Source organism: Rhyacophila brunnea, unplaced genomic scaffold (assembly GCF_057557595.1).
Source record: "Rhyacophila brunnea isolate RB1 unplaced genomic scaffold, BYU_Rbru_1.0 scaffold_12, whole genome shotgun sequence".
NCBI lineage: Eukaryota > Metazoa > Arthropoda > Insecta > Trichoptera > Rhyacophilidae > Rhyacophila > Rhyacophila brunnea.
In genome coordinates, this window is record NW_028232774.1 from 13,163,091 (window position 1) to 13,188,263 (window position 25,173).

General features: G+C 34.7%; 1 protein-coding gene across 4 annotated transcripts in view; it reads left to right on the forward strand.

The window, feature by feature from the left end:
• LOC147077793 (uncharacterized) overlaps positions 1-8,347 on the forward strand; it is a 44,214-nt gene extending 35,867 nt beyond the window's left edge. For 2 of the 4 annotated variants that reach the window (XM_085960788.1, XM_085960791.1), the window contains 7 exons: positions 309-415; positions 1,413-1,547; positions 2,094-2,242; positions 2,909-3,150; positions 4,136-4,371; positions 5,650-5,844; positions 6,521-8,347. In XM_085960788.1, coding sequence (XP_085816914.1) covers positions 309-415; positions 1,413-1,547; positions 2,094-2,242; positions 2,909-3,150; positions 4,136-4,371; positions 5,650-5,844; positions 6,521-6,805 — 1,349 coding nt within the window. In that variant the 3' untranslated portion in view covers positions 6,806-8,347. The remainder of the gene's footprint in view (positions 1-308; positions 416-1,412; positions 1,548-2,093; positions 2,243-2,908; positions 3,151-4,135; positions 4,372-5,649; positions 5,845-6,520) is intronic. The other 2 variants (XM_085960790.1, XM_085960792.1) reach the window with 1 other exon arrangement.
• The last annotated feature ends 16,826 nt before the right edge of the window (positions 8,348-25,173 follow it).

Sequence of the window (25,173 nt, forward strand, 5' to 3'; positions counted from 1 at the left end):
TGTAATATTTATCTATGTTTATTATTTATTGTTTTGAGGAGGGAAAATCAAGCCTAAACATATAAATTAGATATGTTGCTATGCAAACAATGACAATACATTTTACACACCGTAATCCAATATGTGTAATCCAATGTTGCAAATAAAATACTTCTGATTTTTCATACAAAGCTGTTCCACATTTTGAACCCTGTCACGATTAAATAGATGTGGTAATATGAAAACTGCCCCTAACTTTTTATTTACTCACATAATATATAATGTCAGTTGTACCTCTTTTAATTAATAAATGAGTGTATAATTTTTAGGCGGAAAACGTGGTCGATCGGGCAAAGCAGCCGAGATTGAGCAGATAGATCATTTTGCCGAGTTTTGCAAGAAAAATCGAGAACGCGGTTACAACTCTGTTGTGCAGGTAGTTTATTTTATTAATATGCTAATTAAATCAGATATATTATACCATGTCATGCTATGTTAGGATTTTGAAGACATCGTTTATCGGTACACACGCGGTGGAATAGTTGCAGAAGCTGTGGATAGCAGGAAACTGAAGAGTTGTTTTCAATGATTGATTGGGAGTTCAATAATATATATCACTTTGGTATTGGTTTGTTATATATCCATTTTTGTCAAAATTGAGTGTTTGATGCAATTTTATTCAGATGAAAAGATGAAATATTTGAAATCATTGTAAAACGAATATGTTTCCCTCTAGACACATTTTTATTTTAAAATGCCGAGCAGGCTAAGATGAAGTGATTATGATGTGCAGGTTTATTTCACCCACATTGATGATCAAAATCATCCAATGACTCAGGCAGCTGTCCTAGTGAAATATTATATTTTGTTTGAAAAGCATTAAAATGACTTATCCTCATTATTAAATGCACGTTTATCACAAAATTCATTTATAAATGGTAGAATATTACATCAGATGTGTGTGAAGAACATTATTGATTTTTTCAAAATAATTTTGCTTAATAGTGAACATTCGGTCTACCAGAGACACCTAGCGGAATAATAATAATCAATTTGGGACGATTCTCATTATCTCAATATAAATATATATATAAAACCTGAATTCGTTAAAGGATCTCATTTTTTATATTTATTGTAAAACACATTGATTTTTCTTAATAATTAAAAATGTAAAAACTCTGAATCCTTTTTATTTATATCAAATATAGCTTCTATAGTGTGACCATACCGAAAAAATATAGGATGAAAAGATATGTAAACTGGTTTATTTTCATCAACACTGGTGACATGTGTCATAAAGATAATTTTGCAACTAATATTATTATAACCAACTACACATGTCTTCCCAAATATGTTTGAAAATTAAGAGTTAGTTTATTGGTTTGTTCATTATATCCACTGAGCCGTTGACAAAAAATCTCAATGAAATGCAGTGTGGTTTGTTTGTAAAGATCTTCCAGTACTTGAAGATGCGAGAGCTGTCGGCTGCCGCACGAGTGTGCCGCCTCTGGAGAGACATCGCCGCCACTCCTGCACTCTGGAAATCTGTCAGAATGAAGAACTCACAGGTCAGTCTTCAGAGAAACCCTTGTTATTTCGCCAATAATATAAACAGTAAGAAATACCCCTGCTTGTAACTATACAGGCAAAGGTATTTTTTTCCATTACGCCACAAATTTTATATTTAAAAATTGTTGACTCATTTCAATGTTTTCTTTTGACATTCTAATGTCTTCAATGTTAGTGAGAAAGAGAATAAAACATGATTTTTCATTTCATCTATTAATATTTATAATAGAGGCAGGCAACACTGTTTCAGTTTCCAGTAACCCGGTGACACCAGCATGTTGCCTCTAGTGATTCATCACAGGCGCGTTGCAAACTGTTCAGAAACTAGTCAAGCTGTTAGCGAACCCCCATTGAAATACATTTAGCGGTGCACCGAACGTTTGCGGACCATCCACAGCACTTGTGGAGGGAGAAACATAAAATCTGCATTTAATAATTTACCAAAATGTATTAGTCTTTGTATATAAATTGTGGCTGATATTGAGTTGATCATTAGTTTGGGAAGCTCTGTGAGTGGTAGTTTCTCATTGAAATATTTATTTCAGGTTAACAACTGGCAAGGGCTGGCTCTCGCGTTGAAGCGTCACGGAACACGTCACTTGGACTTGCGTAAGATGCTCCTGCCGACACAGGTGCCTGATCAGGTCTGGGAAGAATTCACACAGCATATTGCCACTGTCGACTCACTTCTCAGGTACGGCCAGGGACAACACATTTCACGCGTCAGCGGATTGTAGTCTTAAGAAATCGTAATTTAGTGTAATTTTTGTGTCATGATTATATTGCTGTATTTTTAAGGTCACGTGCCACAAAATGTTGCACTTTGATTCCTTCTATGCTCTGTGTAGGCCTACCGCGCCGATTATCACCCACAACTTCCTGCTCGGGAAATCTGTGTAGTGTGGTGGGTAAAATTGCAACACCCAGACATTGTAGTGAGCACGCATTTTATCGCAGATGTACCTCAGGTCTCTACTAACTAAAACTGCTACTGTAATTAAATATTGATTTTCAAAAATACATGAAGAAACTCCGTCATTCAGCATGCTTGAATTAAAACTTGAATTATTACTGTTCGATGTATCTGTCATCTGTGTTGTGTTCCTATAAAATGTCATTCTCACTTCCTTGCAGACTGTTGGCATTCGTAAATTCTTTTGATAGCTGCTGAACCAACATTCTGCTAGGTTAGACAACAAACACAATACATATTGTATATCATGGAGCTTGAATATTAAGTACGTGAATGCTTTTTACTGAAACATATTTTATGTAAAAAACATTTCCACAAAAGCTTGTTTTTCTTCAACATTATTGGGCTTTAATATTCTATTGAAGAAATGCATTGTGTGTGTTACAGAATAGACCTGTGCCGGTGTCCGGCGTCGGTGGTGGAGCGGGTGTGCGGAGGCTTGCCACAGCTGCAGGCTCTGACTGCGAGCAGCATCCGCTGCGCGTCACTCTCTCCCGCCCCCCTGGCGCATCTCACCCTCCTGCAGGAGCTGCGCATCAAGGGCATGACAGGGCTGCAGCTCACCTCCAGCCTCAAGTGCCTCGAGAAGCTCACCAAGCTCAAGCATCTCAGCTTGACTTCAGTTAAAGGTCACTCAACGTTCACTTTGCTAACAAAACGAATTCAATTGCCGTACTCAGATATTCGAAGCAACACGCAACATAATCCAAACTTGCGGCTCTCGTGGTGCATTGCGTAAGGTCCTGGCCTTCCACCCGAGAGTTCTAGGTTCAACCCGGTGAGGACACAATATTTATGTGTTTTTCTCAAAGACTGGGTGTTTGTGATTGTTCAAAATTACTAACAACCACCTTATACAAAAAAGCAAGGACATGGTTATTAATAATACTAAAAATAATAATAACATAATCCAAACTCAAATATGCCAAAAAATATATATAATATAATAAGCATATTAATTTGGCATATATTTTGCACACATACAATTTTAATCCATAGAGTCGAAACGTCGAAAAACCTAACTGTCTAAATATACAAACTTGATACTCAAATACTGCCATCGGCAATCGTACTTAACATGGACAAATCTTATGGTTTTGGTAATTTTTTTTGTCTCTGTCAAACTAAGCTGTAAGTGGGAATCACATAACAAAAAAGTTGATCAACTTGTTAGTTGAATTGAATAAAGTTGATGTCGTTCTAACTTTTAGTCAATTCAACATTTTAGTCGTCAATGCATCGTAGAGGATGAAACAACTTATTCCGATTTTAATGCCATTAGTTGGTTGCCATGAGTTACAAGAGAACAATGTTATCAATCCAAAAAAAGGTTTGAAGCGGTCAGATCAAATGACATTAACAAATTCACATGTGGGAACGCAACATAAGTCCACTTGCAGATTCACCTTCAATTTAGTGATATAAAACCTCATTGGCTGCAAATCAGTCTGACACCTCATTATCAATATCATAAATTATGTCTGCCAAATCTATGCGAATTTAGCATAAAACCTAATCTATAATATTGTGTTAAATCAAACAATTTCGCAGTGTGAAAATAATAAAAAAATGCAGTAATGACTGGTTTTAATGTCTAATTATTCATAATTTTAGATTTGGGGAAATGTGGATGCGAATCAGTCGGCACACTGACATCTTTGGAATCTCTGGAGCTGGGCGAGTGCTCTCTGGAAGGAGGGCAGGGCAGCAAACTGCTGTCCAAACTGGTCGGTCTGTGCCGCCTTCGACTTGAAAAGTCGCCCGGCGAAGAAGACACGCCCGCGCTGATATTCGCTGCTGCAGCTCTCCCCAAGCTCACGCATTTAGAGCTCATCAATTTCGATATCAGGGTAGGAATTTTTATACTTTAAACATAACACTATTTATTAATTCTATTTTGCTTAGTACACTGTTATTTCATTCTTTGAACTGATTCCTCCACCTGTATGAGGAATAGCTTTAACTGTTCGCCCGACCCATTGGGTCCTAGCTCTGAATCAAACAAACATTAAAGAAAGGTTATTTTGACCATATGAGGCGTCTAATTACAAAAAGCGACAAGTCCACAATTTAATATTATCGGGAAACAACATTTTTATGTTTCTAGCTTCAATTATTTGTTTTAACGTGAGATTTTTTTCCCCGTTGTATTCTATGTCGAAATTAGAACCAAATGGCAATTTGTTTCAGCCGATGAACTCTTAAATGTAATAAATATAGGCAAAATAAAATTGGACTTAGCGCTAATTGTACTTCACTTTTTAATTTATCCCGCATAAGGCACATATTTCCGTGGCACTGTCATAAGTTTACCAGATGCAACAGCATGGGAGACGCCCTTTTCAATATTTAACGTTCCCTTATTGGTTGACTTAAACACGCGCGAAATCAACCAAGCTTTAAATAATATGAAACACGGACTTGGCGCTTTTTGTAATAAATCGAGACTTAAAATATTTTTTTTCGTAGGGTTATGTCGCGTTTTGGAATTTATAGATCAATACATATTGTGTAAAATTATACAAAGAATACGTGCATATTTTTTTCTCGATTTCGACCAAATGTGGACTTATCGCTTTTTGGAAAGACGCCTCATATGTGTGTGAAATATATATAGACTATAATATCTCCTATCTTGCAGTTTATTGTGCATGAGGGACTGGATATGGTTCGGAACGGAATTTAAATGCAACGTCTTTCCTGCTTCTGCAAATTATGGAATACACTAGCTACAGATTTGCCGATTTATAGATTGATAGAATCATTCAACCCGTCAATGACTGCAGACCAGTTTTGTACTACTGATAAAGCTACTCTTCCATTACAAAGTTTCCGCACAACGGAAAAATGCAACGTATCCGGAGCATGTTTTGGAGGCAAATGAAAATACAGCAGCTTTTCATCTTAGATGTTCCATGAGCCCATGTCGACATATGTATTGTAAAACACAGGAAATGATTATTCCATTTCCGCAAAGTGGTCGGGATCTTATACTTTATTTCCCTGGTTTCATATAATTATACATGACTTCATTTTCCATCTAGAAATCTATTGATAGTATTGGTTAATTTTTCAAATAAAATTGCTATGTAAATGTGCTGCATTACATGTGATGCGTTTTTTTCCAGTGCGGTTTTGAGAAGGCGCTGGCGGAGTGCAAGAATGTGAAGCGTCTACTGATCATCCCCACGTACGTATCACAGTCGGCCACCACCAATCGCTGCGTACTGGATGGAGTGCTACATCTCAAAAACACTCTTACGCACCTCGTCTGGGGAGTAACCATCGAGCTGCTCAGAGTCACCGAGCTATTCATTGTTCAAGTTAGTTTCTTCTTTCTTCTTCTTGTACAAACCTATTGAAGGTTGGCGACCATCAGGGTGGTCTTCAGTCTTTATAATACAACCAATAAATTTTGTGGTCTCCGGGGAAAGGGAGATAAGTCAAAAATTTGATATTAGGACATTTCTAAGACTTTCTTGCTTTAGCTTATGCAGATCTGTGGTGATCAAAAACTGTACAGAAGCCACTGTTAGTTTGACTACTGTAAAGTTTTTTTTTTTTTGACCATGTCCGATCCTAATATCATATGGGCCTCTGCAGAGTGGAGGTTTGTATTAACAGATTTTGTTTTTTTACGAGAAATGGATGTCAGCCACTTGCTCAACCTATTAGGTCCATACTCTGACTCATACACAAATTGAAAAATAATATGTGTACTTGCCAGACCCGGGATTTGAATCTGGGACCCACGACATTTAAGCCGCGCGGCCATCGTGGGTTGCTGTGAAGTTAACTGACTTATTAACGGCCACCATTGAATTACAGAAAATATCAAGCTAGTAGCCAACCTAAAACATTCTTCACAATGTTTAAAAAATTATAGCAAACGTAAATTGTTGCTCCTACTTCAGGATTCTTAACGTACCAGTCCTGAACACCGACGTGGTTAGTTTTCAAGAATGATTTCCGTTACTCAAAATAGATTTTTGTTTCCAGTGTGACAAAACCCCTCCCGGCAGCAAACCAAAGACCACTCCCAAGAAAAACGGCAACGGCCTGGGCGACTGCATTCCCGTGCTGAAGCCGGTCCCTGGACTCTTGCCTGAAGATAGCAGCGCCCCTGCTGAGCCTGCTGGCGCTGGCGGCCCGCCCCAGGTGGAAATCCTGCCGCTCACATCCCTCCAGCGACTCCTGGCAGGAGAGCTCCCCACCACGCGCCTCAAGATCCTGCGCATCCCTTACCACGCCACCTGGAGGCAAGCCCTCAACGATAACGACTAGCATAGTGTCACCTTGTTGGCGCGCCCGACATAAAAAGACTAATTGTAACTCTATGCGTAAAACTTTTGAGAAGCTCCTCACCAACATAACAAACGAATCCAAGCCGGCAACATCAGATCTGTGAAGGTAGCATATAATATACTAATTTATGTGAATAACATTTTTAAAAACAAAGCTGCCATGCTGTTATGTGATTGCTTCAATTATTACGGTTTAATTCTAATTTTAGGCTTGCGAAGATCTATTAATTGATATATCATTTACTTGATAGAATTCCATTTTACAATATTGAATTAACTATTTCAAATCACAATGAAGTAGTTTAATTTGAGATGTCTTTCTGTAATTTTTTAATAGTGGTGTTTTTGATTCCAAGTCAATATAACTTCAGGCAAAAGTCACGATCACAGAAGCAGTTTTCCCTTAAATAAACTATTGGGTTCAGAAAAATATAATACTCTTAATTAGCAACCATTAAAGATTTCATACACACCATTAAACGTTCGAACAACCTCAGATTTCAAAATAATATTATTGAATGAATGCCATTTTTACAAAATTACATTTGTTGCATTTTTAGATACCCTACCTACCCTACCTGCCTACAGTGTAGGCATACGTTAATTTGAATTTCTGTATTGTCTATTATAAACCCAGTTTAGTATGAAGCAAAATACTGTATCACATAGTTGATTTAGTAATCACAATTTTGCATTTTTAAAATACTTTTCCTTTTCATTTAAACATTACGACTGGCTACGATGCCCATTACAGTAGTGTAGTAGTAGTGAAACAGTATAGTAGGAGCAGTCACAGAAACACTCAAGACTTAAGAAACTGGTGCCTCACGCATTGAACTACGAGGGTTGCTTACCATCTGTTGGCAAATGCAGTGTTCACTTCGCAGAGCCAATATTGGTTCATCTCGCATTTAGTATTGTTTTAGATTTACTGCTTGTAAAATATTGCCATCTTGGATTTCGTGGATGATAATATCCAGTGCTTCTCAATATTGTTACATTCATTTCATTCCTTTGCGTTATTATCCCGTTGTACGCGTAATTAGTTTTGTATTTTTTTGCTTTGACGCTCCTGATGTTTGTTTTGTATCTCTCTTTCATGGTAGTTTTGGCTGTGAAAAAATATCGCATACGTCGTGATTTTACAATCTTTTTCCCTTCGCCTCGACAATATATTTCTTCATATCTGAAATACACCTATTTATACAGCAACAGTTTGATAAATCTTTTAAAAAATACAAAATGTTTCAACTGCCATTCTGTTACTGTTCACCAATTATTTGGGTATTTGATTTTTATTTTTAATATATTATTATATGCTGTACTTACAATAAAATATCATTGTTTCAAAATTTAATTGACTATCTTTGGCAATTAATCATTCACAAATTGATTTGAAAATGAATTTTGAATAATACAAAAAAGCCATTACATTTAATTTTAAATGAAAAAACATTTTTTTTTAAATAAACCAGACATTGAAAATGCAGGTTTTGTTGTAATTTTGTTTTTTGCTTTATTTAAAAAAAAAAACAATTAAAAAAAATTAAGTTGTGATATTTTCAGTTTGAATTATGGCAAATTTCGAATTACTAATATATGAATTAGTGGGATTTTAATGTAATCAGAATTTTAAACTACATACTGGTGTTTGTTTTTTTAAATCATGTTTACTTATAAATATATCTAATTATTGCCCATTAACCTCAGTGAATTTTATTTGTATATATTATTATATGCATTTTCCATGTGAGGATTTTCACTACTCTAAATTCATTATACCTATCATTGAGTTTCATTAATTTGATACAGATATCCAGAAGTAGTATATTGTTTCTGAAGTGCAACTGTAGATAATATTAATTTCACATGTGGTAGGAATATTAGCGTCAGTCAGTCAGCCTTTTCCATTGCAAAATTTTTAATGGCTTTTGATTATAATATACTCTCAAAAAGTTTAAAAGTGATGTTACGGCAATTAAAACATTGGGTATTATCACTGGGGTCAAAGGCGCTTCTTAGTTATTTCCACTCTGTTCCTTTTCACTGTCACATATTTCCAATGGATTTAATCAATTCAGTATGGATCCATACTCATTACCGATCCTTGGAATTTTGTGTCAATTTGTTTCTTAATTTTTGTTTTATGTACACGACACGTTGTTGTAAATAGAAATATTTGTTAATTCGTAATTCTATATGAATATTGATTCTGAATGTATTACATCTGCGTAAGGTATCAATAGTTTATAATGTATGTCATTCAGTAATAATTGATGTACATAAACTCATATTATGTAGGTACCTACTGCATTGCTTCATTTATATCTAGTGATGAGACATTCTCATCGGAAAGAGACAACATGCCGGTCATAGACAAAATAATACAATAGGTAGTAATTTTTGAATCTGGACTAATGATTTTTATTGTTTGAAATATCTCACAGCGCTCATACTTTGTATATATGTACCTCGATAACATAACACAATGGCATGTATCCCATTATTGATAATTTATCTCTGTATTCGTAATCATTTACAGTATAGTTAAATAACATAAAATATCTAATATTTTAGTGACTCGATGTAATAAAATCAAGGAACACAATGTACAAAATGTTTTGACTAATTGACATAATAATATTATACTGGGGTGACATAATGTTCTTAATTTTAATAGAGGCTCCATCATCTTTCTGTATACTATGTAACCCTAGTCTATCTTGACCATAAACAAAAAACAATATTTCTGTTATTTCATTGCGCTTAATAATCGATGTTGATAAATATAATAAACACAGAAATTGCTTTATTCATTTGAGTACAAAATTACCAATTCGTTGCTGATGGACATTGAATTTATAAATTTTTAATTAGTATATAAATTATCTAGATAAAAAGTGTGCAGGAATATAAACATAAACTACTTTGTATTATTATTAATCAGTTCCTTTTCGTTTCTATATAGATTTTGTCAGGTTAAGATACAGAATTGTGTAATAATATGAATTACATTTTTATTTCAATTATAATATATATATATGTATTAAGATAATAAATCGATGTTTTCTTTTTTAATAACTTATATTGTGGAACCTAGACGCATCACTCTAATGGATAATTCAAACCAATTAAGAATTCCAAGAAAGTACAAGAAACATTGGAATTATATGTTTGTAAAATACTATCAAGACGGTTTTGTTTAACAATAAATAACACTTCAGATAAAGAAATATGTAATAAGTTTGTTTCCGCATGTAATCTCGAACTGGTTTGAACCAATTTCTTGTTTTTTTAAGTGAATGCCTCAATTCGGGGTTTGGAAAATATTATCTGGCATTGTTTGATAGATGACTTCTGTATCAACATTTGAAAAGCGTTCGGTTGCTCAGATTCACTAAATTTTACTTTGTAATCAATAGCATTTTTAGATATACGCCACTAGTATGTCTACAGTGACGTGAGGTCCGTAGATGCTGTAGATGCGGAGCATCCCCAGAAATATTCTGTAAAATACTATCAATTTATGCATAATTTTATGGCAAATCTTACTAAACTATTCTGCTTTGAATGGTTCTCTAAGTTATTTATTGTGACTTTCTTGATTGTTATTATTGATATTCTATAATATATATTATTAATAATATTATTATGAATATGTAGTATTCAAATATGTTTAAAATATCGCAGTTCCCACTCTGCAATAAATCACATCACTCAACTGCTCACCATGATCCAGTTAGTTTCAAAATCTAAAGTGGATAATTTATATAGAAAATAGATTAATATGTATATGTATATAACAGCATTCCTACAAACAAAAGTCACCGCATGCCACTGGTAGGCATGTATCTCTTGTACTTCTATGTTGGCTATAAACCCAGTTTAGTATGAGGCGATACACAATCATACGGGTGGGCTAGATTTATCAATCACATTATTTCATTTCCTGGTTATTTTACCTGTCGGCATACAGTGTCTTTATTTACACAGCAGAGCACTTATGCTTTATGTATGATTTGTGTTTAACTTTTTGGAATAGAATTCAAACCAGAAATACACATTGCACATGTGCCCAATGTCAGCAACGAATAATTATACACAGCGCAATGTTTAAACAAATTGATGAGTCAAACTTAATTTAGTGTCAATGTTTGATAAGACAAAAGGGTCAATCCACTGTCAAATAAATCGTGATTTAAGGTCTCACTATATAAACTTGTTATTTTTTATGAATAAATGATATGACACGAATTCTGTCCAAACCTTGAAAATGGTTTTTATTAGAATTCAAATTACAGTTTAGTTTCTTATTGATAAATACGGAATAACCGTAAACAGTATGTAGTAAACGTACTGGGTATTACTTTCATCATTAAGTGTAATATTAAGACATCCTTTGAGAAATTTGTTATTGAATGTCAGCGAATAGATTACACGAATAAAAAAAGGTCACTCAAATATCATCGCTAATAGTATTGATAGTTGATATATAGCATTTACATGGTAGAATTCCATTATTAATGGTCATTTTTGTCTATCATAATCTACTAATGCGCGTAGTCCTATTACTTTTTTTATTTGTACAATCTATCGGTCAGTGTTTAAATAATAATTACGATAGTCTTTAATATTTTTTATCATTCATTCATTTTGATAGGGATAGTTATTAAACTTAGTTATTTTGTCATTAGTGTTTAAATTGTATAATTTAAATTGAATAAATAAAGGATATTTTAAAACAATCATTTTTCATTCACAACCTAAACAACCCACTCCTTTTTCCTGATTTATACATATCGTCGCTAATTTTCTACAAACACGTATCTCAGTTTTTGTCATTTTTGAGTTGTTTGATGTAATAAATTCAGATTTTTGAATACCCACATATTCCACGATCTATTTTTTATCACGATTTATCTCAAAACCTACTTTATAACAATAGATTTTTAAGCAATAACAAAAAACCCATATCACAATCAAAGATTTTTATAAATATTATAAACTCGTATCTTGAGTTACGTGTTTGTAAGTATACAGAATACTGAACTCCGACAGATGGTTATACTGAAGTTCTTTCTCGTAAGTCAAGATACGTGTTTGCTGCAGTAATATTCACAGTAAAGTTGCAATATGACTGATAGTCGAAAGTAGAATGCGATAATTGAAGAAACATAACCATGAAAATAATATGTGTACTAAATGGATATTTCATAGAAGAAAATTTATTTCTAAATTAAAATCAGAATAAAGTTGTTATTTGCCTCTCCTGAAAAGTTGTGTTTTTTGAGATACGTGTTTGTAGAAAATTAGCGACGATATACCAATCATAAGCCAGCATTCAAGTAAGTCTCTGACATATTACAGTACTGTGATGGCAAATCGTTATAACTTCAGTTTTTTCATAAATTATTTGAGGCCTGTAGTTTCAAAAACAACTTATTCCACTTTTACAAATTGTTGGCGAACAACAAAAAACTGATTACGGTGCTGATTTTGCATATTTTTTGTTATTTCTGTTGAAAATTGTAGTTTACACTTTGAAATGGATATCTCAATGCTAAAAACTATGACAATGTTGTTAAAAGAATGTATTTTCTAATTTTACATTTGGAATAAGTTACTTTTGTTTCTGGATAAATTGCGTTTGTAAAAATCACTAAAAAAACTGTCATGTTAAATGTTACAGGAAAAGCCCATCCAAAATAATAATTCTGGGTTACTATTTTTAAAATAATAGAAATAGGGTAAATAAAATTGGTCATTCAAATTATTTCACGGTTTTGTGAAATTTAGGCATAAGTACTAATACCGAGAAGAATAGGAACTCACATGTGGACTGGCAGGATTCTTCTTGAGCATTACTTCGATTGGGAGTGTGGACACCACGGGGTTTAATTTATATAAAACACATCTTATTTTTGATTTAACAGCCCTGCGCAGGCTGGATTTATTTACACTAAATTATACAGACATCGACGGATATTACATTATAGATTACATTGTAGGTTACAACGGAGAAGACACGTTATTATTACTGGCCATTGTCGTAACACTTTTAATTTATTCGACACTGACACTGTGGCGAAATTAATTTATTTGGGCACATTACCGGGATTAACACCGACGCACTTTTCGGACACGCGATTCGTTTTAAGGGTGGTTATATGAATTATTATTAACACAATAACGGGAAAAGAGATTCACTGATTTACAACATCGAGAAAAGCGCGGCATTTTTGCGTTGAGAAACACCGCCCGGCTATGCCGAGCGCGTAGCACGTGGCCCGCGGTACTTTCTGTTTTCGCCGGACAATCTCCACTGAAGCAATTATCTGCAACGAATCTATGGGTGATGAGACAGCGGGGAGGGGCAAAGGGGACGCTTTCGGCCGACTGTCCTTTCAAAAACTATCTTTTCAAGGGACCCTATGAAACAAATTACGGTAAATTTTTGGACGCGCATCGGCCGGAGAGGCCTTTCTTAGAAACTATCGGTCAAGCGGGAACGCCATCTCCCACGGCAGAGAATTCAAATCTTTGGCCGGGGCCCTCCTGACTTTGATTAAATTGTGGATTTGGAATTTGAAATTGTCGCGCCGGGGTTTTTTCTTTTTTGTCTGGTAACAGTACATATTAATGGTTTTAACACAAAAATAATATTTTTGAAGTTATACTTCTTATGGCGCTTTTAGTAGAGGGTAAAATTGAGAGATGCACGCGCACACCAATACGAAAATGCGACATGAAACACGTGATCAGGGCACCATCACCATGTTACGGAATGAAGCAACAAGGTAATTTTAAACCAGCGGCACTCCAATAAGCTACCCCTTTTCTTGAGAGTAATTTAACAAGATAAAAAAATAGTAATATTAAATAATCTCCTATATATTATTATCCTACAGCTTTTCCAGGTTTATTTTTTCACAATGTTTGCAACACTCACAAAGATTGCCGCTTTAAATTTAAAATGCGTTTTAACCGATATACAATCAATTTTCACAAACGAATCATAATAAGATTAACCGATAAACATATTAGAAGTGATTTATTTATAATTTTATTAATTAAGTTCTTTGTTTTAAGTTAAGTTTCTACACCTCTGACGGAAAGAAAGTCTTTTGACACAATGTATTTATTACGCTATGTATACTAAATTACATTATTTTAATTTACCACCACATATTTGCTTATCGGATGCATTTGAGTAGCTACAATTTGAATCCAGCACAATTTTATAAAACTTAACACAGTCACAAAAAAACCACTTTTAAAATCTACCATCCGTCATTCATTAGGTAGTTGTTTACAGCTGATATTATTTACCTCTTATAATGATTTAAAGATGCACAGCACTATATAATAACTCACATTTATATTACCTATAGATAACTATAATAATTAATATTCATAATATTCAAATAAACAATAACATTTATACGAATTCCCATTAAAACTGTTTATTTCATTTTTTCCGCGGGCATGTTTCCGCATTTTAACGATCAACCATGGGATAATATTTCAAAATTTGATAACGCTACATTTTGTTTTTTTTTTTTTTTTGTATGGGTGTTGTATGATGTATTTATCAAAATCGGTGATATTATATTTATCTACATATTCATATCGTCATCATCCTCAAGCAGGATCAATCCACTGCTGGATGAAGGGTTCCGCAACCTGATTTTACTACTAGCGGTAAAACAAATTTGTGATATTATGCCTATTTCTATCATCGTTATCAACATCGACGTTAACAAATCCACTGCTGGATAAAGGCCTCCCTAGCCTGATTCTACTCCTTTCTGTCATTTGAATTGCTGTATTTATCAAAATCGGTGATATTATATTTATCTACATATTCATATCGTTATCATCATCATTATTAACCAGGATCAATCCACTGCTGGATGAAGGGTTCCGCCACCTGGTTCTACTACTAGCGGTTAAACGAATTTGTGATATTATACCTATTTCTATCATCCTTATCAACATCGACGTTAACCAATCCACTGCTGGTTCCGCAACCTGATTTTACTACTAGCGGTAAAACAAATTTGTGATATTATGCCTATTTCTATCATCGTTATCAACATCGACGTTAACAAATCCACTGCTGGATAAGGGCCTCCCTAGCCTGATTCTACTCCTTTCTGTCATTTGAATTGCTGTATTTATCAAAATCGGTGATATTATATTTATCTACATATTCATATCGTTATCATCATCATCATTAACCAGGATCAATCCACTACTGGATGAAGGGTTCCGCCACCTGATTCTACTTTCTTTTTTTTTTTTTTCTTTTCGACCATATCCGATCCTAATAGGATCATATGGGCCTTCACAGAGTAGAGGTTTGTATTAACAGATTTTGTTTTTTACGAGAAATGGATGTCAGCCACTTGCTCAACCTATTAGGTCCATACCCTGACTCACACACAAATTGAAAAAAAATATGTGTACTTGCCAGACCCAGGATTCGAACCTGAGACCCACGGCGTGATAGTCCAACGCTCAAGCCGCGCGACCACCGTGGTTAAACAAATTTGTGATATTAGACCTATTTCTATCATCCTTTTCAACATCGACCTGAACCAATCTACTGCTGGATAAAGGCCTCCCTAGCCTGATTCTATTCCTTTCTGCTATTTGAATTGCTATTAAATTATATCTATTTATATTGCCCATGAGCCTGAATCAATCCACTGGTGGATGAAGGCCTCTCTAAGTTGTTTGCATTTCTGTCGGTCATATGAATTGATATATTTATCAAAATTGCTGATATTATATTTACCCATTCATAATATCATCATTATCATCATCAACCAAGATCAATTCACTGCTGGATGAAGGTTATCCCAACATAATTCTACTCTTCTTGATCATGTAAACTGCTATATTTTTTTTAAATTTGTGATTTTATATACCTACCCATTTAAATCGTCATCGACCTGTATCAATCCACTGCTGGATGAAGGCTTCTTTAAGCTGATTCCACATCTTTAGGTCTTATAAATTCCTATTCTTATCAGAATTGGTCTAGAATAGACTCAGATATAATATGTATTGCTTTATTATTTATCAACATTTGTTTCGATATGAATGTCCCGCACCGGGAAACTATATTGTTTAAGGTTAATTTTTAAATCAAAATATGATTTTTAAAATATTATTCTATGTGATACACCCCTGTTACAGGCGGGCTTCTCCCGGTGTAAAATAATCATTTAGTAGCTCAAGTCGAAACGTAACCCTGACCTCTAGAAACGGCTTCATAAAACATCTAATCTGATTCCTTGCTCAACCACGTAAGTATTTAATTTAATTTAAAAAGTATAATAATGATGGATGAAAGCGATAATTTTAAGACTAAATATAAGTATTTAAATATAATAAATTTTGCCGCGCTTGTCGGCAACGTCCAAATTTCTGCGCGCCTGCGCCGAGGTGGTCCTCGTGATTCGTCAAATCCAAAATCATGCGATAAAATTTGGCCAATCACGAGAGTCCTTTTTGTAGAATGGCGTGGGTACGCGAAGTTGAGAAAAAGAAAAAAAAAGTTAGTAAGCGTCCCCTTTCCGATAGGATAGGACTTGCGAAACTTATTGTTAAAACAAAATATGTAAACGTTTAAAGAAAATGTAAAATATAAGAAGACCACGTTACGAGCACGAAAGACCGTGTTTTATTTACACTCCAACCGTTTGAATTTGTTTTTTTTGTGAATCCGGGGTTCGATGGACGCCTGAGCTAGCCGCTGGAACCCCGGGGATCTCAATGGCGCCCTGGCAACATGAGGCTCGGAAAACGCATGGTTTTCCCGACATCACACCCTGCTCAGCTCTAAAAATCTAATTAAAGTGTTCTACATCTAGACCATAGAACAACTGGTAACTATCGAGTTCCAGGCGCCTGAAGTACCTAGGACCATGTACCAGGGAAACCAAGGACATGGCCATGAGCGCCCTAGAACTCCTGGAAATGTGAGGCCAGGCGGGTGGCACAACAATGCCACCTGCACGAAATGGTACGGAGTATCCGACCGGAAGTAAAATGGAAGAAGAAGAGAGACATGGAGAAGGCGCCGCGAGATGGTGGTCATCTTGGAGCAAGAAGAAGACACTGGATCCTGTGGAAGCCCCCCTACCATGGATCTTCGAAGGAGCGGGTGCAAAAGACGTGAATTTAGTGGAAATAGTGAATGTTTAAGTGTGAACTCTCGTCAAGCACAAACTAAGTTTTATTATTAGTATATAAAAGATGCATCAAACGCAAAGCAAAGTTGATTTAGAATAATTTTAGATACGTAATGAAATGCCGTCCGCAAAAGTAACAAAAAAAAAATACACGCCGTCGATTCGTACAACGGCCAGTGGCGTGGAGTAAATGTAAATCCGCGCGGTAAAACAGTACCTCGACGCTCGGAAATATTAAATTCAAAACCAATTATAACGCCGTCGGTAAGACGGAATACAACGAATCAACTTTGCTCGGCGAGCTGATTGGTTATAAGAAATATTGTTTAAAAATATATATATACATATATAATAATGTGTGAAAGGATGTACGTTTGTGAAATTATTCGTAACTATTTCTTTCGGAGTCGACACTGGCGAGATTACCAAAGAATCCTCAAATCTAAAATAAATGATAACGCCTCGCATATCATTATAAAAAAATATAAATACAGTATTATAATACCCTTCAGGACTTTTATAATTTTTGTTTAATACTGAAAAAGCAATAGATGATATGTATTGTAATAATCGTGTGAACAAAAAGCGAAGCTGCCAACGTTCATTATTAAATAATGTGAAAAATAAATGTTAATAATAAAACGTGAGAGGCCCCGCAAATCGGCGCAGCGCGCCTTTGGCGAGAAGGAATCGGTTGACATGTCGACTAAACGCACGCGATAACGCCGGGATCGGGCGCGAAAAACATAAAAAACCGTCTGGACTAGAAACTTTGAGACGCGCGGCAGAAAATCGAGTCGCATACGCGCGTAAAACGAAATAACAATTTTTTTAAAATAAAACGGGTTTTGCTAGTAAATAAATATAATGAGAGGGTGAAATATTTAAATTTTTAATATCAATGAAGTCTAATGAACGAATAAATGACTAAAGAAAGAAAAAGAATAAATACAGATGAAGACAATTTGGAAGCACAAAGAGAGCCACCTCTCGAAGTAAGCGCATCCAAAGGCAGCGTAGCCGAAAATTCATGATACCAAAGCTTGATGGTGTGGAGAGTGCGCACTCTCCTTTCTCGCGCAGGTTCATGGAGAGACTAGGGACGTGACGCCTGAAAGATATCGTGAAACAGCAAGAGGTACTTCCGAAGTGTAACCATCTACAAAGATAAGAAAGGAAAATAAATCAAACTCTGACTTATTCAGGAGCATTGCTTTGAGCAGGAAAATAGTAATTAAAATAAATATAGAAACAATACGTAAAGTTAGTTGTTTTTTTTTTTTTTGTTAGAATAGTTAGATTGTAGTTGAATTTTTTTATATAAACTGTTATCATGCCATGTATTTAACGGATGAACAAGGAATTGGATGGGTGGCCGATGAGATCAGGGCGTACCTTTCGACTTTAATCCAGATGGGGCGAATGATACACCCCTGTTACAGGCGGGCTTCTCCCGGTGTAAAATAATCATTTAGTAGCTCAAGTCGAAACGTAACCCTGACCTCTAGAAACGGCTTCATAAAACATCTAATCTGATTCCTTGCTCAACCACGTAAGTATTTAATTTAATTTAAAAAGTATAAATGATGATGGATGAAAGCGATAATTTTAAGACTAAATATAAGTATTTAAATATAATAAATTTTGCCGCGCTTGTCGGCAACGTCCAAATTTCTGCGCGCCTGCGCCGAGGTGGTCCTCGTGATTCGTCAAATCCAAAATCATGCGATAAAATTTGGCCAATCACGAGAGTCCTTTTTGTAGAATGGCGTGGGTACGCGAAGTTGAGAAAAAGAAAAAAAAAGTTAGTAAGCGTCCCCTTTCCGATAGGATAGGACCTGCGAAACTTATTGTTAAAACAAAATATGTAAGCGTTTAAAGAAAATGTAAAATATAAGAAGACCACGTTACGAGCACGAAAGACCGTGTTTTATTTACACTCCAATCGTTTATAACTTTTTTTTTTGTGAATCCGGGGTTCGATGGACTCCTGAGCTAGCCGCTGGAACCTCGGGGATCTCATATGGCTGCAAGCATTTATTTTTTATAGACAATGAAACAAAATAATGTTTAAATATTTTTTTTTATGCTGCTAACCTTTTTCTATTATGTAAATGGGACCCGAAAAAGATTAATATTCGCGTTATATTGGATCGCTATTTATGATAATCACGATTAAGATGTATAATTATTTATCATATTTAAATGCACATACCTACACATATTATATTGTATTAGAATTTAAATGTCAGTGTTAGCAATCGGTGATTGCCAGCTATTCTGCTAGGCCTAGAAGCCTGAAATGGTGTCAGACGATATTGTGAAGGCCAGACTCCAGAATAGACTGCGCATATGACTCCAAATTTGTATATGCAGTGACGACATGCAAATCGCAAAACTGCCAAATTAGCGAAATGTCAAACTGTCTGATGTGAATGAAAATCCATCCCGAAAGGAAAACTATGGTGCCGTCTATTATCGTCATACTTTTCAATTATATTCAACACCATGTCATTAGGACGCCAAGCCGTCTGCAAGACCTAGCGAGACAGGAGTAATAATAACTACGGAATGAAGTAATAAAATAATTTTAAACCAGTGGCGCTCCAATAAGCGTCCCTTTTCTGAGTGTGTAATTTAACAAGATATTAAAATAGTACCAGTAAATAATATTAATAAATATGAAATAAATAATTTTAAGCCAGCGGTACTCTAATAAGCGGCCCCTTTTCCCGAGTGTGTAATTTAATAAGATAATTAAAATAGTAATATTAAATAATATTAATAATTACATAATAAAGCAATATAATGATTTTAAACCAGCGGTGCTACAATAAGCTGCCCCTTTTCTTGAGTGTGTAATTTAACAAGATACTTAATTAAAATAGTAATATGAAAAATTGTTAATAAATATGGAATGAAGCAATAAAATAATTTTAAACCAGCGGCACTCCAACAAGCGGCCCTTATTCTGGGTGTGTAATTTAACAAGATAATGATAATAGTAATAGTAAGTGATATTAATAAATAAGCAATGAAGCAACAAGATAATTTTAAGCCAGCGGCACTCCAATAAGTGGCCCATTTTCTCGAGTGTTCGGCCTCCTTATTAATAGGAATAAGACCAAGTTAATGGTTGTTGATCGGGCCAACCTTCTACCAACACCAAGTACACTCCAAAACCTCGAAACAGTCGACGAGTTTGTATATCTGGGATCGAACATCAGTGGAAAGGGCGGATGCGAAGCGAAAATAAGAAGGTGCACACAGATTGCAAAAAATGCGATGACACGCCTTACCACTATATGGAAGGATCGGGGAATTTCGATTGCCACAAAAATTATGTTTGTGCAAACATTAGTGTTCTCGATATTTTTATACGGAGTCGAGTCGTGGACCCTGAAGGCAAGAGAACGGAAGGCAATTGATGCCTTTGAGATGTGGTGTTGGCGCCGAATGCTTCGCATTTCTTGGACGGAGCACAGGACAAACCAGTCAATCATCCAGAAACTGAAGATAAAGGAACGGCTCTCGACGATATGTCTGAGAATAATTCTGCAGTTTTTTGGACTTATTGTCAGGCGCGGACCGGACAACCTGGAGTGACTGGTAGTTTTGGGTAGCCTCCAGGGAGGGCGAAGCAGAGGAAAAGCGTCTGCGCGATGGAGCGACCAAGTGAAAGAGCTGACTGGGGCACCATCCATTCTTCCCTGAGAAAAGCGGAAGATCGAGAAGGATGGAAAGTCTTGGTCGCTCAAAGGATGGCGAAATTTAAATGTGGTCACGATTCTCAGCCATGAGTGCACGACCAAGAAGAAGAATAATATATATGAATATATAGACAATATGAATAAGAATTTTAATGTCTAAGAGATAATTGTACTAAAAAAATTGTAATATATTAGGGGATTAAAATGAAGGTTTAATTTATAAAGTGTAGCATGTGTAATTATTAAAGAATGCAAACTACTCCAAACTTTCGAAGTGTTTTATTTCAACTTCCTACTTCTTTCTTCTTCTGGGTTCAAATATTTTTCTTATGCACTTACATTCGAATGAATGATTCTTTTTGGATTCGGCTTCAGGGATAGGTACATAAAATTAATTTAAACATTTAATTTGGTTATTGATTACTGAATAGCAATTCTAAAATTTAGGTCAGGTGTCTCAAGAACCTTTCAGTACCTAAGTAAAGGTGAAGGTAGGTCCATAATTATATGATATAGGTTTAACAATTTAAAAGTCTTCCGATTAGCGAAAGCGCCACATGCTGATTTTTGTTATTTATTATGTAAGTATTATCATTCAATACTTTTTATACTGTGTTGAGCTTAGTTCTCAATTCGAAAACCCGACAATTTTTGGTGACATCTATAATATATATCTACACGAAATTTAGAATGAAAATAAAATTGTATACAATATCGCAAATGGAGAGATTTCCTTTCTATAACAAGGAATTAATTTTGATTGCACCAAACAATGCTATAGATAGATAGTTTGAAACTCGAACAAGGAACAATTAGGTAGGTAGATACTTTTTATAGCTCTGTTTCATCAGATTGTTTAGTTTAGTTTAGAAGAAAATGATTTTTCTACTGTGCCCATAATTTTCATCAACTTTATTGGTGCATTCCCCGATAGCAGCAGTTTCACCCATAGTAGGTACTAAGACTTATAATATTAACATTATTAATACAAGTACTTAGGGATCGTTAATTGATACCAACCTATTAACTTCTTGAAATATTTTTCCTGATTCATTTGTTATTCAGAAAACATTTTAAATTTTCCTTATAACAGTGACCAACTTATGGTCGTGAAACTAGTGATATAAAAATGACTAGGTACCTAGCTACTTCTAAAACCCTCACTAATTATTTTTGAACTTTCTGAATTTTCTCTAAAAAAGAGACGTTAATCACCGTTCGCGTAATTTTTTTCTAAATAAACGAGATGTTAATTACCTCACGAGGAATTTTTGTCTGAAATAAACGAGACGTTAATCACTATGCGTGTAATTTTTTGAAAATGCAGAAAAGTATTAGTCATTCAACGAGTACTATTCAGAATCTGAAATCTACTGAAATTTTTTGTCACACTACTAATTTTAAATTTTGACTTGGCAACACTGGTTAGCACCATTAATAAGATTATTATTTATATCGACCCTTAATCGGCAGAACAACGTAAGCGACACTTTTTGGTAAATTGCGTTTTAAACGGAGAACTGTTCAATATCACCTAGCGCGTAAGTGACAAAAATATTACAGCCCGATCTCATTCGCGTGACATTTTTTTAGGGTCTGTGCCTTTTAGCGTTTTAACTTGTATCGCATTATAAAGTAGAGCAAAACAACGTATCCGACGTTATTTGATAGTGTAAGCTACGGTACGGTTTATTCGGTGGTCCGTCTGGTAGTGAGTTGTGCGAAAACCGATTTGGGAGGAAAGCTCGCGCCGTCCAGTAAAACTGGCTGAGATAAAATAAACCTGGTAATAGAGTTTATTAAACAATAATTACCCGCCGTTCCATCTCACTACTGTCGGAATAATCTACGAAGAATAGTATATTCCTGTAGATTTTTGAAATGTTAAAAATGTATATAAAATTTATATTGAAAATTTGGATTCTTTGAATGAATCCACTAATGTCGTAATTCGGAATGTTTTCAGAAACGTATTTAATAGACAGTAAGTTCAACTTGGGTTTTCATCTACCAAAAAAGATAATAGTGTTCTTTTTGCGAGAAAGTAACAAATATGTCTGGTGACGAGAGACTTCGGCTAATTGAAACGGATACTTAGAAATGTCCCCTTACCGTTATAGCAATACATATTATATTACCAGTGGGTCTATTCTGTATTTATCGACCGCTAAAGTGATAAAGTGATAAATATTATCAAGCATAGGGTAGGTTTGTATCATAGAATTAGCACTTATTGTAACAATTACAATACGTTGATTGTAATTGTTGCAATAAGCGCTACATTTTAACGGTACCTCTCTTGCTGCTGTTAAAATACAGCACTTATTGCAACAATTACAATACGTTGTTGTAATTGTTGCAATAAGTACTAATACTTTTATACAAATCTACCCCAAGTTTGATAATATCTATCACTTTAGCGGTCGGTAAGTATAGAATAGACCCACTGGTTGTACTACGATGCCGGTCGATTCCATTTATGCGACAATTGAGTCATTTATATACAGAGTAGTTTGGGCACTATCACAATGACCCACCATTATTTCCAACGCTAGGTCATCATGTCATATGCAGAATTCCATGACTGGAAATCTTTCGCTGCTACTTGCATTCCTTCAAAGTTCAAAATTAAATTTGGTGAATTACGGAAGGCATAATTTAAAAAAACTATACTAAAAGCAAATATTGTTCCTACTCTGGTGACAGTAGGACTAAACTGTTAGACCTAGAAAATGTCATCAGATCCCGATCAAGTGCTGTGATGCTTTAAGCGCAGCCACCCTTGCTGTATAGTGCTAAATCACCAATATCGGAGATCGAGTATAACGATCTTAAAAGTCTCTGTGTCAAATGTAATATCCCTCAGAGATGACGGATGAGTTTATGAAACTGCCACATGGATTATCAGTGGAAGATACTTTACCGGAATCCGATCAGGAAGATGTGAATGAGGATAATACAGCGATTACTGCTTAAAAATGTGGGACAATATTTTTTTTGTTAAACTGAGTACTTACAATTTTATTTTATCATAATTAGTAGGTCCCCATATTGAATTATGTACGAGTAGATACGTACCTATTTCATTTTGAAAAATAACAATACCTAATAATATTAATAATATAAGCGAAACCTTAAAAATACCAATCATTTATTTTTATTTTACCTATATGTGGTTAAGTATCTACAAGCAAAAATATTAATTTAAAAAGTCAAAATATTTTTAATTTATTTAACAACCCCCCCCCCTTTCGTAAAATAAATGGGTACTTATGTTATTTATTTTAATACTTAATTATTAATGGCCTGTCATGATAATTAGCATGAAATTTATTTAAATAAAAACAACTACGCCAAATAGCGTAAGCGACATGCCTGGAAAAATATCGCGTCATAGACATAAGCAAAACAGCGTTACCGCCACTATCTCGAAAACTAAAAGCACTAATGCAATTGTTTTATAATTTCCGTATAGACAGTAACCAACTATTATTAACCACATTAACAGAATTCATTTTTGGAACTAATTACGGAAATAATTTAAAAAAAACCTTCTCCTGTAAAATTTATAAATTGTCGCTTACGTTGTTCTGCCGATTAAGGGTCGATATTTTCTGGAACGGATTCTATAAATAGAAATATTGTAACTTCCGCTATGCGTATACATATAGTAAAAATGCCAATTATTACAGAAAGGAATTATCACAACAAAACAAAGTGTAAATGGTTAATCAAATTTAAATACTTATAGATAGACTAAAAATACTTATCCTATATATGTACTTAGTAAACTGAGAGCATTAATAATTATTTAGCGCCGCGGTACCAATGCTGATTTTTTTGCTTGAAAATAATAAATTATAATATATATGTACTTCCATAAATAACACGAAAACTTGGACAAATCAGCATTAAAATTCTCCAAAGTGGATAATTTTGTTCTGTACCTACCTGTGTTTTATAAAAGCTTTTCATCAAACCCCAAAATATTCCATACAATTCAACAATAATTCGTTCACTTTCTGGAAATTATGTGTTTTATCTCACTTATTCATTTAGAGTCAATGACATTAATATGGACGAAGCATCTGGAAAATAAAATGACACTCACTTTGTGTCGGGTCTGCCGGATGGCGAAATTCATATTTTAATATCGGTATCCTACGCTCAAATGAACATTCTGCTTGCAAGCGGTCTGGTGACACCGCTGGGTCTGCCCATACAAAATTTCTGACTCAGGTTTCGACTCCGCCGTTATTATTGTGTTACAAAATGCCAATGTACCTAGTTAAAAATTGTAAAAAAAATCTACTAAACACTCCAAGAAAGATGGGAATCACTTTTCATGTGTTAGTATTATTTATTATTGATAAAATGCCATTTTAAGATATTGATGAATGTTTATTCAATGCAATTGAATGACAGAAACCATTGGA